The sequence below is a fragment of the Corapipo altera genome, unplaced genomic scaffold, assembly GCF_003945725.1.
Source record: "Corapipo altera isolate COAL_440 unplaced genomic scaffold, ASM394572v1 49, whole genome shotgun sequence".
NCBI lineage: Eukaryota > Metazoa > Chordata > Aves > Passeriformes > Pipridae > Corapipo > Corapipo altera.
This window is the reverse complement of record NW_020884879.1, coordinates 15,870,984-15,886,791: the sequence shown is the minus strand read 5'-3', so window position 1 is coordinate 15,886,791 and position 15,808 is coordinate 15,870,984. Positions and strand designations below refer to the sequence as shown.

General features: G+C 37.5%; 1 protein-coding gene across 3 annotated transcripts in view; it reads left to right on the top strand.

The window, feature by feature from the left end:
* Positions 1–15,808, top strand: part of NCOA2 (nuclear receptor coactivator 2) — a 184,329-nt gene that overhangs the window by 116,847 nt on the left and 51,674 nt on the right. For all 3 annotated transcript variants that reach the window (XM_027638543.1, XM_027638545.1, XM_027638544.1), the window contains exon 6: positions 14,168–14,271. In XM_027638543.1, coding sequence (XP_027494344.1) covers positions 14,168–14,271 — 104 coding nt within the window. The remainder of the gene's footprint in view (positions 1–14,167; positions 14,272–15,808) is intronic.

Genomic DNA, 15,808 nt, shown 5'->3' with positions numbered 1-15,808 from the left:
ATCAAGATAATTGCATCTGTTCTAAGTCATGCCTTTTGTTATTGCTGTAGAAGATTTCATGTATGGACGACTGGTTAGAAGTAGGGGGCCCTGAATGTGAAATCACCAAGAATATGAAAAATAATTGCTACTTCAGCTTTCAAATTTTTTGCGAAAACCCACAGTGGGCAACTGGGAAAAATCCCACAAACTGAAGATTGAAGGATGATGTGGCAAATGATCAGTTGCTTTCTCTGTCATGAACATTGCTGAGCTCCTAGTGAATGTTCTCAGACAGATAGTTAGAGATCCAAGACATACATACCTTCTGTTTCCTTTCATTGTTATAGTGTGTTGGCACATCTGTATGTATTTTACAAGACAAGGGGTACTCCAGTGTGTGCACTACACACATACTCTCCTTCCCTTCTTTAGCTCACACAAGATCAGAGCAAATGTCAGAAGGTGAAGACAGAAAAGAACATAAGTTTAGGTTCTGCTAAAGTAGATAATTCCATAAACCATAAATCCATAAAGTAGGTACTCCATAACTGGACATGCTCCAGATATTGCCATGTTATCTGAAATAGTATCCATATGCCCCTTTGGTTGAAGTAGCAGTGTGATACCTCTTTACACTGAGGCCCTAGTCATCTCAGAGCAGAAAGGCATGTCCCCTGTACCTTGCTTTGCTTACTGGCACAAAATGAAATGGAGCTACACAGTTTGCCTGCCACAGAGGACTTCCAACACACAAAAGCAGGATACAACCTAACAGTTGGAATTTGTGACCAAAGCCAGCTCATACATAAGGTGCAAATGGTTAGTGGAAAGTTAACTGAAATTTGGAGCAACTTAATGAAGAAGTTCATAGTTTCTATCAGCCCTCCCAAAGAGATTTGAATGTTCTTCAAACCATTCAGTGGAGGTTCTTGTCATGATACAGGAGTAGGTGAAACTAAACAGGTAGAATGGTCCCTTGTCGTCTTAAGATGTGTGAGCATGAAGAGCACTAGCCTTACAGTGGTACTTTTTCTCCTGAGGCACTCTTTCCTAGAAAGATTTGGAACAACCTGCAATTCCCATGATCCTTCTGGGGGAGATGTTTCCAGAGACAAGTTATTTTACATCAAATTAGGTCTGGGCCTATGTTCCACTTTGAAAAGGAAGTGTGTTTAAATATAACATTTCATTCACTTGGAAATTTAAAAAAAAAAAAAAAGAAGAGGAAGAGATATCAAGGTTGTAATTTCTAAATATAGATTGGAATACTCAGAGGAGCCCTCATTTAGATTTTTCCTAGTTTGTTTGTTTTGGTGTTTAGTGGAAAAATATGAAGGAGTTTTGTGCCAATAACATAAAATTCTTCCTGTCTTGCTTCTTCTGTACAAAACCTTTCACCATCTTGGGTTGGAGGAAATATTTAGATTTTTTTTTTTCTTCAGTTATTTCTTTGTATCCCCTTTGACTTTTCTGAATGCAATGCTCCCTGTCAATAACTATCAAAAGTGTTTTTTCATGTAGAATGGATTTTCTGTGTATTTCCATATTTCTCCCCTTGTTTTGAAGGGCTTCATTTTTAAGCCTTTGCTTTTTTCTCTTCTTCTCAATAACTGTCCTTTGGTTTGTTTTTCACTTCTTCCTCAGTTATGCTGTCTCTTGCCTTCAGTGTGGCTTTAGCCATAATTTTAGGACCAGTAACACCATACCTGTAACAGTTTTATTCCATTCGCTGTTGTCTCTCTGATACTGTTTTTACTCTTAGTTGCTGCAGTAAGAAATTATCAAATAGTTTAGGGGATGTGACAGAACTTACTAATGAATCGTTATGATGCTGAATATAAAGGATTATTGTGATTACTGTTGAGCTTGAAAGTTGAGCCACCATCTGTTTAGCTGCTACAGGTGCTGATTTTAAGTGAACATTGCAATACAAATTTGTCAAGCAATTGTACTTAATGTTCAAAATATAATTATGTGTTTGCAGTTGGCAATCTAAAATGTAAAGATGCCCAGTAAGCTTTTTTCCCCTTTTCTATATCAGCGATACAGACAGAGAAGCAAGTCTATAAAACCTTTATGGTACAAGAATATTCTTCCTTTCCTTGAGCTATATAGTAGTCATGGGCATTGCCATTCATTTTTTCTTTGAAGCTCAGACAAAGAGCATATATCCTTTGTTTCAACAGCTTAAACTCTTTCCAAAGGAGGGGGTATGGTTTCTTCTGTTGTTTTGGGGGGAGGGGGTTTGATTGCTTAGTTGGTTGGTTTATTTAGTAAGGACTTTGGCCCAGGTCTACAAATGGCTTAGAATTTAGAAGCAGCTCAAGACCCAGTATCCTGAAATGTTTATGCTGAGGTGGACCCATAATACTGTGGAAATAACAACTGTTACTTAAAAAGTCTCGTCTATTGGTTCTCTAATGGGTGAAATGAGGAGCAGAGGCACCCATGTTCTTTTTACAAGCAAATAAGTAAATTGCAGACTGAAGGAAAAGGTTTTGGATTATCACTTCTGATCAGATGCACGGGCCTGGTTGCAGACCTGCGTTACCAGCCTTTGTGCTGAGGAGGGCTATGGCTGGGGACAGAGCATTGTCTTCAACATTTTCTGGTTAAAGAAACACCTAATTAATTAAGTTTTAAGTATGTTTTGGTCTGTTGAAGGGAGCCCATTTGTACCTATCAGTTCTATTAGCAGGCATTTTAAAATGTCTGCTAATTAATGTGTGACAGAACAAATTAATGCAATTGAGGTTAAAAGTGACTTTGTCTGGATGTAAATCTTAGCAACAAGATAAGCAAAGATTTTCGAGGGTAATGAATAAAGATCTTTTAATTTTAGAGAATATCTTAAACAATGCATGTTAATAATCATTACCATCCTTCCAACAACCAACTGTATTCATAATGTACCAACTGTATTCATAATGTAACTACTATTGAAATATATGAAATTAATATATTAATATAATTAATATATTAATATAATTAATCTAAAACACAGTTTTGTAAAGGATTTGAATTTTAAAAATCCCTTTAAATAATAATATGCAGAAGTAAACAGTTTCTTTTGAGAAGCTTTTGTTTTTCTTAGTGCTTTTCTTGCAGTAATAGAAATGTTTCTGTTTCTAAATTGACTTAAAAGTTTGGCGAGGCTTGTGATGGTACAAGAAGAGAGGCCCAAGCTTTTATTTCTGAACACTGGGCTATTATAGAAAAAAAATTTACTTGTCCTTAATGATTTAGAGCTTTCTAGTAAAAGATTTATCTACTATAGTCTGTACTATTAAAAGCAGTAGGAGCCCTGTTATCCACGTTAGCATGGGCACATTAAATTAAACCTGTTTCTGTTCTTCCTTAGCTGTCTTCAATTATCTGTGCTCCGTTTTGGCCTACACTTTATTATGGAAACTTCTTTTTGTGGGCTCATAGGGAGCCCATGATCCATCTTATTTCTTTTTGGTGTACCATATTAGGTCTCTTGAAAACTTTTGCAGTCGTCAATGGCAGTGTATAAAAGCAAAAAGATCTTTGCCTGTTGTTGTGAATGATCTGATGTGTCACAAAGATTTATCATCAGCATCCCAAAATAAGACAGTTATTTTGTAATCATAGCGATGTGACATTCGAATAAAGGGTGTCATCTGTTTCCTTTTAACAGCTGGTTGACTACATAAGAGTAAGGCTTCAAGAAACAGAGTCTGGCTAGATTAATATTCCTTTCCAGTATGTTATTTTGGCCTAAGTTTTGAAAACCTGTAACTTTAATTAGCTTGGCAATTAGATCTACAGATTCTAGTCTAAAGAGTGTTAACCTTTGTATCTCTATTTTCAAAATCTTGCCTATGTTTTTACATGTCAAAGAACCAATTGGAGAGCTATTAACATTTGTAAAAGCAATATATTATTTCTGAGACCGTGGTGGAGCCCTGTTTTGTACAAAATTATCAGATCTTGCCATGTTTCTTGTCTGTGAAAACATTATCTCAGCCAAAATGTTAAAGAACATTGGGCTCCCACCATTTAGACATTCATATTAATACTGTTTTGAGAGATGAATTATCAAAATAAGATGAGGTTACTCATTGAGCAAATATCTAACACTTACAAAATTGCAAATGCCAAAAAATACAGTAAAATTTTCTATTCTAATTCAGTACATACCAAAGAAAATAATTACTTTGTTAACTGAGCGATGCCAAATATTTGTATCTAGTATTTCAGTGCAGAGGTCAGTTAGCTTGGCTCTTTCTTTTGAAATTCAGCCATATAGACATAACAGATTTGAAGTCAATGCTGATGGATGCCTGGTGTTTGTTATCATGTACAGTTAAGTAGTTTACGTGACTGTTTTGAAATCATCTAAGTAGCAACAGATGCAAAACTATTTCATAGTTAAGTGTTTGTCTACAGCTACATATATTTGAGTCTGTTTATCTGATTTTAGCATAGAATAATAAGTGACAGATTAAATTGAGGATATTTTTGGATAAGGAACTGATAGCCAGTGTACTTAATCAATCATATGTACTCTTTTGCTGTTTCAGTACTGTATTTTAGGCACTTACTAAATACTCTAAATTACACTACAGTCAGTCAGAGATTTGTGATTATGGTGGTTACTAGACATTCTTAGGAAGTGTAAATGCAAAAAAAACCCCCAACCCCCTAGCATTTTAAACCAGTGAAAATTATAAATTCTCAGTGTCATCCTGGATTTTGGCCTTTGATAAGGAAGTCTCCTGGGCAGTCAGCACCTTTGATGATTAATTAATTTATGCTCTCTCTCTAATCAGTCAGTATACACCGGAAAAATAGTGTTGGTGGTCTTTTTGGAGAAAAGAGAAAGAATATAGCTGTAAAACATAGGAATATATACATGCACATTTGATTTTTCAGTTTGCAAGTTAAGCACACTTTTTCATTTTATATAAAAGCTTATGTTGAATATTATCAAATATTTTAGTAATCTAAGGCCTGTCTAAAAATTCAGCAGGAGTAAAACTACCCAGTTATATTCGTTTCCACTTTTTTGAAAACTTAGTGGAAAGGGTTAATGTTGCAGCATGTCCAGGGATTCAGCAGGTGATGGTCATGATGGAAGCTTAATTCCATGTTCAAGAGATGAAAAACAGCTTCCCACTGACTATGTGGTAGTTTGATGTATCCTCTCAGTTGAAGATCAGGTATGGAGTGAGAAAAAGTTTCAGGATTCAAGGTTCCTTTTAGTCTTAGTTTAGATTTCACTTAAAGAGTAGTATGACAGTTGTTCTTCTGTGTCTTTACTGATAAATAAAAATACTAGAAATAATATCAGCAAAGAAATTATTTTAATTGCTGTGTTGCTTCATATTTTTATTGTGTGCTTGGGATGGATCAAGCCATTGAGGATTTGGGGTCCCAGATAGGATGCTTTATTCTTCACAGAAGAAGCAGCAGCAAGAGGGTTGTTATTCTGGATTTTACTTCAGTCCCCAGTCCTTAATTTATCAGAAAATAGTGACCTTCTGAGGTAATCTCAGGTGAGAATAATCACTGCCACTGCATTAAGTAGATAAATCTGGGAATAGTAGGTACAAATTTCTGTAAGTAACATCACTTTCAGCTGGTGCTGTTAAACCCAAGATTTAGCAATCTTCAGAGAAGTTATTTAAGTGCATTTATAGAGGGTGAAATTCTGCCTTGGTGCTCTGAATGAGGCCATGTGCCGGGAATGCAGTGCTGTGAGACCCCAGTTCATGGGGCTTGGAGCCAACTGGCTCCTGGGGTGAGTGGAGGAAGGAGTGGACGCTTTGCTGCTGCTGCCTGTCTTCTCCTTCACTTTCAAGAAGTAAGCCATTGAGTTTTGTGATAATGAGAAGAAAAAGAGGTCATAGATGTGATGACAGAAAAGACAGGCAAAATGAGAGGGGGGAAGAGAAGAAACCAAGAAAAAGGTAGTAAAATGACTATTAAAGTATTAACGAAAAAATACATACAGAGATAGATAATAGGCTTCTTTCTCTCCAGCAGTTAAATATTATTCTTGGTAAGTTAAATTTCACGAATTTTGTCCTTGTTCCAGTTTAACTGAGCTGGGGGCAATTATTTCTCAGGCAGTACTTCTTACAGAAGTTGTATTGAGTGACAAAAATGCTGACTTTACAAGAAAAGAATGATGGCGAAATGTGAAAATTATTAAGAAACGTAAAACTAGTATTAATTTTAGATATTATTGCTTCCATTTGTTGCTATTCCTAAATCCATCATGGGTTTTCAGTGCTTGTTTTACTTTCAGTGTCCATGAAAATTTTATACGCTGGCTACTGTTACTGAATTTTCTAAGAGCGGACTTCACTCAAAGCTTGAAGAGCTCCATGAAAGTTTATCTGTATTCAGTGGTATTGTGAGAATGCAAAGCTTTTTGTAGAGCTAGTGCCTTACTGATGCTTCTTTATGGTGGGAAAGTGGGGCAGGTATGTGTGGGGTGGGAGAGCAGCTGTGCCAGTTAGAAGTTGAAAACACTAGAAAAGAGAAATCAGTGTTGTAAGTGCTGTTACTCCTGAGCGAGTAATTGAGCTTACAGCTTTCCAAGGGCTTTTAGCTTAAGCCCTGGGGTCGTTTACCATTTAAGTGTGCTTCTACCAGCAGTAGTAAATATGAAGCTAAACCATGTGGGTGTGATGAGTTGAGCTGAGCTGAGCAGAGCATGGGGAGATGAGCTGGGCAGGCGAGCATGCAGTGGGAATGCAGCCCTTTCCAACCAAAGGGGAGCCGGGCTGACAAGAGGGCTGTGTGTCAGGGAGGTGGGCAAATCTGAGCTCTTAGATTACTCTCAGTGAATAAACGTGCTGAGAAAAAGTGCAGCTGTGCTTTTTTAATATGCACTGCAGGAGATTTCAGCAGCCTGATGATATATCATGCATTAATGTTGAAAAGATAAACACATTTGGAGAGCACAGGAAGGCCTTGTGTTTTTATGTTAGCAGAATGCTTCCTAATGAATAAGAACGTGCTGCTGGCTTCACAGAGCCATATGGCAGCTTTTCTAATTTTAGTTCGGTGCAGATGCATAATTCTCCCTTGTTTTACCTCCTAAAACCTTCCTGAGATACTGCATAGTTTTTCCCGTAAGACTTGATCTATAGTTTCTGGGGGAAAATATGTATCCAAGAGTCTAATAGCTTCTTTGCTCTGGACAGATGTGTGCTGTGTGATGAAAGAGCAACCTCACTACATAATCAGTTCCCTAAAATAGTAGCTAACTTTATTCACAGGGATGGGATAAGCTGGTCTTAAATTGATTGCTGACATAGTTGCTGTTTCTTATGCACTGGTGTTTTGAAAAATTACTTGCTTTCAGGAAATAAAAGCAACTTGTGTTGAGGCAATGGGAACTGGGTAAGAATGTGCATTTGGATATCAAGTTCCATGTGAGCCATGCATCGTAGTGCTTTGAATTACACAGCTACAAGGCAGAGCTGCTTTCCCTGTGGTTAGCAAACCATCAAAAGAACTTACACGTTCTTCACTGCTTTACTTCATCATGTGCTGTGATCCAAAACTACTCAATTTACCAAATACAAGCTTTTTTCCCCCTTTTTTCATTTTTTTCTGTTCTTATTCAATTTGATAAACTTGAAGGCACTTTCTCTACAGCCCTATTCATGTTAAAAACCTCCTGTCCATTACCACAGTCAATATAGTTACTTAGCAATAGTCACACAGAGATATTATTACATCTAATAATTGAAATGTTATTTAATCTAATATTCAGAACTGTAAGGTCAGCTAAAATGTAGCCTTTTGCTAAGTATACTTTCTATTATATGTTAGCATTAGTTTGTAATACTGTGTCTACAGTTACATACTTCTGCTGTTTCCTTGAATGTTTGGATGTTGGTTTTGCACAGTATAGTGGGTTGACCCTGGCTGGATGCCAGGTACCCGCTAAAGCCACTCTCTCACTCCCCTCTGCAACTGGACAGAGGAGAGAAAAAGAAAAAGCGAAGGATTCATGAGTTAAGAGCTGGGAGAGGTCAGTTACTGATCACCATCACGAGCAAAACAGACTCAAACTGGGGATATTAGTTAAATTGATTACTAACAGGATCAGAGCAAAAGAGTGAGAAATAAAATAATCTTAAAAACACCTTCCCTCCTCCCCTCCTTCCTTCCAAAGCCTACCTCTTCCCCCACAGCAGTGCAGGGAGACGGGGAATGCGGTTTACGGTCAGTTATTGTTTCTGCCACTGCTCAGGGAGAGGAGTCCTTCCCCTGCTCCCGTGAGGTCCCTCCCATGGGAGACAATCCTTCATGAACCTCTCCAGAGTGAGTCCATCCCACAGGCAACAGTTCTTCCCAAACTGCTGTCCCGTGGATCTCTTCTCCATGGGGTGCAGTCCTTCACGAATGAGCTGTACTGATGTGGGTCCCCCACAGGTGCCACAAGTCCTACCAGGGAAAACCTGCTCCAGCATGGGCTTCCCTCTCCATGGGCTGCAGGTCTCCGGCAGGACCCTGCTCCATCCTGGGACTCCCACGGGGTCACAGCCTCCTTCATGCATCCACCTGCTCCAGCATGGGCTCCTCCATGGGCTGCAGGTGGGTCTGCTCCCCGATGTTCCTCCATGGGCTGCAGGGGCACAGCTGCTCCACCATGGTCTGCACCACGGGCTGCAGGGGCCTCAGCTCCGGCACCTGGAGCACCTCCTGCCTCTCCTTCTGCACTGACCTTGGTGTCTCCGTTGTTATTCCCATGTTCTCACTCCACTATTCACTGGCTGGATTTTTCATCTGAGCAATAACTTTCCATTCTTAAATGTGTTATCAGAGGCACTACTATCATTCCTAATTGGCTTAGCCTTGGCCAGTGGCAGGAAGCCCATCCTGGAGCTGGCTGGCTTTGGCTCCACAGAGAGGGAAATTTTCTAGCATCTTTTAACAGAAGCCACCCCTTTTGCCCCCCCAGCTACCAAAACCTAGCCACAGAAACCCACTATGCTCAGCAATTTAGAAGGATCATACATGGCAAATTTACAAATATGAATGAGGCAAGACAAAAGTAGTTGGCTAATGCATACAAAAAATGGAGAAGATAAGTTGTTTTCAGGATAGTTCAGTGTAAAAATTAATTGCATGTTTAAACTTTGTATAGCATTTATATTCCCTTTCAAGTAATGTTACCGTTATTGTTACAAGGATCTTGATTTGTATGATTTTTTCGAATGTGCAGAGTTGAGCTTTCTAATATTGCTTGTAATAAATCTCTTAGCTTATTTTTTTACCTATTATACAAATGAGAATATGTGATTTGAGATGGGTGTGGCATTTCAATAGCAATTTCAGAAAATTATGAGAAGTAGGAATTATATACAGGGCACTTGAGAAAACCTATTTTAAACAATATTAGATAATAAATTTGATTTTTCCTGTTACAGGGTTTTTTTTGCTTCCCCTCTTTCTTCAGAAGTTTTTAAGAGTATTGGTACTGCCCTGTTGAGGATTTCACCGGCATCTCTTTTTTGCTCTTCTTGTTCTGTGAAGAACCCTAAGTGTTTCTCCTATGAAAAATAAACTAAATGTGTGTTGATGTAAATTTTCTCTTTAAAATTATTCTTCACCTTTTTGAAATTTCTGCAGAGGCTACAGTTTTGTTCTTCAGTTCAAAAATGCTTCTTGGTTTTCCGGAGAGCATCAAGGGGGAAATATTTTTGTAGCAGGTTTCCTTAAGGAATCTGGAGCAGAGCTTAAATACAGACAAAGACAGCCTTTTAGGTGTTTCAGCTGGTCCTGCTTGTCCACATGTAGGAAAGTAGGGTTTAAATTACAACCAAGAGAAGGTGATGCCCATCAGTAGCACTTCTGAGTCTGCTGTCAGAAATCCAGAGAGCACCGACATAGCTTGAGTTGGGAGGATGGAAAACCAGGAAGGCTTCCTAAGTTAAAATGTAGCAGGAGACTTCCAGCTATTGCTTTTGGCTTCTCTTTCTCTGACTTACAAATTTCTGTTAAACTAATGTGATTTCACAAAGGTTTGCTTTCAGAATCTGGAATGAGCTTCAAATAAAGCTTGAGGCTTTCCCACTCATAAATTTGTCAGAAAATACTTTTGAGGGCTTTTTTTCCTTCTTTATTCTGCATGTTAAATGTAGAAAAGTAAATACAGTTAATGATCACTAAGAAGATGCTCAATTGAAAATATTCATAGGTATTTTAATATATTACTGCTTATGCAATTGTAAACATACCCACAGTTTAAAGTCGAAATTACACACATCACGAAATACTACATAATTGGATGTATATATTCTTTATAGTATCTCTCTCAGGAGTACTTCTATTTTATTTAAATTTTTCACTCTCTGTAGGCTAATCTCTTAATTGAGCAGAGATAATAATAATTTCATGTGCGTGAAGTTTATTCCACTATAATTTAGATAAAATATGCTTGATCCCTGGTAGCCATATGCATAAGGATGGGACCAGTTTCTAATTTAACACTCCTTCTCCAGTGGAGAATCGATGAAGCCATGGGAAGCCCCTTTCCATCCAGCTCGCTTCCTCCACCAACACAAGGCTATATTTCTCTTTCCACACTAGATCTGGGCTCTGCTTTGGCCACTGTGCCGGTAGCATGCCTGGTAACACTTTGCTGACATTTGAACAGGGATGTCGCTGTTCCAGGAGGCAGCACCACTGGAAGGTGTGAGATCAGGGAACCAGCTCCTGCCCCCCGTGTGAGTGGCTGCAGTGGAAAAATCTAGCAGCTGTGGTTAATCACCTGCAATTCCCATGGGGCTGGAAAAAAGGCTTCTGAGAGGCTTTGTGAGGTTGGGCCTCTGCAGATATTTTCCTAACCCCTAACTTTCAGAAATCATTAATCTAGTGTGGAAATTATAAAATTTTTGGTTTGTTTGCAGGGCCCCCAGTGAACCTAGAAAAGATAGGAGAAGTAAAAAAGGGAAAGTAAACTTTACATTTTTTGCACCATTACTTAGTACCATAAGCTGGAACTGTTAAGAAAAATGAAAAATACTGACTTGGGATGCCAGCATTCGATATTTGTGTATCAGTCATTGTTTTTTTCCAACCTTCCTGCAACAAATTTTCATTGTTAATTGGCCCCATGTGCTGTACTGCTGAAGGAAAGATTTGCTTTTCAAGACATTCCCCTTGACTGACTGTCGGGACAACACTGCTGACAGGATTTGGACTTACTTTTCCTGTATGTGCTGATAGAGTTTTCATGAGGGCTTTGTAGTTTAGTCAAAAATGGACAATTCATTGCACAGTTGAACATTATCAGTAGCTTCAGTTTATAACAATGACCTAAGTTACAGCTGGTCCTACTCAGAGGCTGTCTGAGGCCACGGTTTCCTATACAATGCCACTTAAATAAGTGTGGCTTGTGGCCTGAATGTGTAACCTCTTCTAAGCTCTCCAGTTACTTGAATTCTTACACAATTAAGTTACAGATCCAATTATGAAGTCCATAATTTTGGAGCACTTGTGATTTATAATGCTTTTCAGAATGCCTCGCCAAATGTCATCAGTAGTGTAGTGTACATTGTCAGTATCTTGGGGAGAGGTGGACAGGTAACATTTGTGTCTAAATAGCATTTTAGACATAATAGCATATTTTCTCCGTTCGTTACACTTTTTCCTTGAGCAAGCACTTTGTTTATTGAGCCCTCTGAGGAAAACAGTGTCAAAAGGAAAAGAAAATGGAGAGGTCAAATGGTTGTGAGAGACAGCTAGTGATAAAACAGGCAGTTAGGATTGAAAGAGTCAAAGTGGAGAAATGGGGAAGCAGAGAGAAAAGCAGCCACTCAGGAACTGGATGTGAGGTTTGAGAGATCCTTGATGTGACCTGGTATTTCAGATTTTGTGTTGACTACCATTATAGTAATTAGAAACATTCTCTTTTTCGTTTGTATAAAACCCTACTAGTGTGCATAAAAGACAACAATTGCTTCTACAGATGTTATTGGTGGTTTGTATGAACTCCATGGCTGTAAGAGTGAAAAAGAATCACAGCAAATATTTTGTATTATGTGAAAAACAATCGGTAAAAGTAGTCTCTGTAAACTGGTGCCAGTTACCTGCTGGAAACAGCATGTAATTAATGTGCTTGCACACCATTGCTGGACCATCTCTGCAGCCCCTCCATTTCTGGTATATAGAGAATAATCCCATGTCCTCCCATAGACAAAATGATCTCAATGGCTGAAGCAGCGTGAGGGGATGAGAGCAGGAAGCTGGTATCCCTATCCATTATAACATTTTACAGTGTGAAACTAGAGATCACTTTATGCTACCAGGAACAGATGGGAAACAGATATCACCACTGACTTTATTAAAAGCTCAGCTCTATTTTTAGAATTCTTTTAGAATTTTTAGAACATGTTTTCGGTTTTGTATCATCATATGGTGCCAATTCTGCTGTATTGTAGTATGGGAAGGATTGTTCAATTGTTTTTCTGTTACATCTAATTTCTACTTTTTGCCAAAAGAAGAAAGGTAAGGAAAAAAAAATATTTGTAAAATCTCACTGTAGTCCCTAGTCTAATCCAAAAATACTAATTTTGTATCCTGATGAATTTAAGTTGTAGAGGAAATGTTAATAGTTATTTCTACTGTGTTTATTTCTAACAGATTATGCTAATAAGAGTGATTTAAAATTAGTCCATTAGTTGCAACAATCTATCTTCAGAGCAATTTTGTTTCATCATTATTCACAGTGGTGTTATATAGTGTAAGAACATACCCTAAGAAGACAGCTAAGATTTTCATGAATCTTTTCATGAAAGCAAGAAACTGCAGAATTCTAGGATGAGACAGCCCAAGTGACCAAAGCCTTATTGCCAGTGGGTGATCACTGATAGGAGAACACCCAGGGGTTCTCAGAAGCAATTTCTTTACTGTATGTCTTAGCAGCATATATTCACACTGACTGTATAACCTTTGCCAAGGAAGGTTCAGAGGAACTTTGGCTGCAGTATTGCAGATCTACAGATAGCAGAAAATACTGTACATTTGGATACATTTTGATTTCTATGACTGATGCTTTAATTTTCACTAGAGATGATTTTCCAGAGGCCCTTTGTACCATCAATACATTGTACTTTCAGTAATTCCTAAATTAATCTTCTGGTTTATTGTTGTAGAAGGCATAATTTCTTGTTCTTGTAATTTCAGTGTGCTTGTGTGTTTGTTAAAATAATCTAAAAATCATACTAAAAATAAGAAATCCTTAACTATTGTTAATATTCTAGATTGCAGGGTGGCATTACTTTTACATAGCTGCTGCTTGAAAAATAATAAAAGAATGTTTTGAGTATAGAACTAGCAACAAAAAGTTACTAATTTCAATTTGCTATGTATAATATGTAATACTAGAATAGGTATTTTGTATAGTATTTTTATTACTTCTATTACTTCACCCTTAAACACCGGAATCATTCTTGGAGTAGAAAAATTAATACAGTCCATTACTTGATATGAACTATAAACCCACTAGATTTGAAAGTTCTGTGAGCATCCCATACATTTGGAGCTGGGTGTGATCTGTGATGCTGTACGTAACACATTGTAATGTCTGGCATTATGTTCCAGAAACCTTAAATCATTATTTTCTTGCCTGTAATTTTCAAATACAGCACTTGAAATTGTATGTAGTTCTAATAACATATTGGCAAATAAGGTGGTATGAAAATTGTGTGATAGTAAGAATGTGGGTGGAGGCATGGGAACAGAACTGAGATGGCTGTTTCTCAGTACTGAAACGGAGATTTGTGGACTTCTGTTTTTCCTTCTAAATATAGCTATTGTGGAAAAGTTGTGCAGCTGTAAGCTTTGCATGCTGTTTTAGATCAGTCTTTTCATACACCTTGATCCTGGCTTTTGCTCACTGCATCTTAATGTAAGGCCCTTGTCTTTGCCCAGTGTTAGGTTTTGTAGTTCAGTAAAATGTCTAGCAGAGAAATGGCAGAAATTATTTCAATAGTGTTATAAAACCTGAAAACCGAGAAGGAAATAGGCTGGTTATGTTTCCGTTGAATCATTATGGAAGACTGTTTAATCTCATTTTCAGAACTGTTGCACTATAACTGTTTCATAGCTGTTCTCAATTCTCTGTGGGCTCTTGGTGTATCTCTGAGGGATCACTGCTCTGTCATTTAAGACATAGTTTTCTTTATTGCAGAAAAAGCAGCAGCAGCTAATGAAGATGAAGTGCAAAAAGCAGATGTATCATCTACGGGTCAGAGTGTCATCGACAAGGATGCACTTGGACCAATGATGCTTGAGGTAAAGAGCACAAAATTCCTTTATTTAAGGTAGTTTTGCTCCTCCTAGGATGAATTAAATTAAAAGGTGTAGTCAGAGGTCGCCATAAAGGAATGGTCAAGAGAGATAAGCCATCTTGACTTCTTGAGATTGTCATTTAAGAGCAGACAGCCTATTTCAGTTGGATTCAGTGATGAAACTCTCTTTAACTGGGGGTAGGGAGAGGCAGAAAAAGAGAGTTCTGCTTCTTTGGAATATAGACAACTTGAGGGGCTTCAGCTGGTAGGAGATCTTGGGTGTCTGCATGTGCCTGTTTTATTTGTTCTAAACCACAACAGCTGTGGAAGACCTGTTCTACCTAAACATTAACTTATATATACAGTAATATACAAGTGAATAATGCTTTCTCTGGAATTGCATGTTATTGCTATACTGTTTTAATTTTTTGGCATTACAGCAGGACTCTCCCCTCTAGAATATAAAAGTAATCTAGAGAGCTTTTCAAAATGTGCATTTCAGTTTATTCAGTTAAGATTTCTGTTTGATTTTAGCTTTTATTTTGATCCTCCAAAAGGCTGTGTGGGTAAAACCTAGCTTCCAAATGTATTAATAATAATGTTGGGTAGGGATGTTGTCTGGGATCCTAATGTCATATGCTACTGTCCTTTGGCACTACTGCTTCATCTGCTTAAGCTCACTTGCAAACTGTTTATTCCTGTTCTGGCTGTGGACTTTATCTGTAAGGAAGAATAAATGTTACTTTAGATAACATAAAAAACAAACTCTGAATGAGGCTAAAGGAACCAGCTTTGGCAAAAGCATAATTATTGATCATTTCTAAATGCATTTATAACAGCTTTAACTATTTGAGAACACTTTGCCAATTTGCCAGTTATTTTTCATAATTTGTTAAATGAACACATAGTTTTCTATACTGCATATGAAATAAGGGCTCCAAATACAGAGTACTAAACATAAGAAAGATTAGACAGGTTGGAGGAAAAATATTGTTCTTTGAGAAGTAGGGCTAACAAATTAATTATTTATTATGCATACTCACTGAATTGAATGTTGTTGGTTTTGCTATCAAACAAGGTTAAACATTCATCTCTTACATTGCTATGCTAAAATTTATCTGTAAATTTTCTGTTAATTTAATTGGAATGACCTGTTTTAATCACAGGGAAAATAAGAATAAGGCAGTATTTTTCCTGGCTTATCTTGCATGATTGGCTATTGCAGCAAACATGACGTGTAAAATCACCTGTCTGTTTCATTATTCCATTTAATTTAGTTTTTCTTTGCATTGAAACCATTGCATATTAACAATGAAAGATTGTGGAACTCAATTAATGAACCATGGTCCTTTTGCACCAAGAAACTTAAAAAGGACTGAAAGTTGTTACGTGTTTGCTGTGAAAAGACTACAGATACTTTCTTTGTGTCTTTATCACCTTAAGGAAATGCAATTAAGTTATTTCATCTTTACAAAACCCCTTTATACAACCTCTTCAAAAAACCTACCCTTTTTCATTGCCAAATAAAAATAGCAATGATG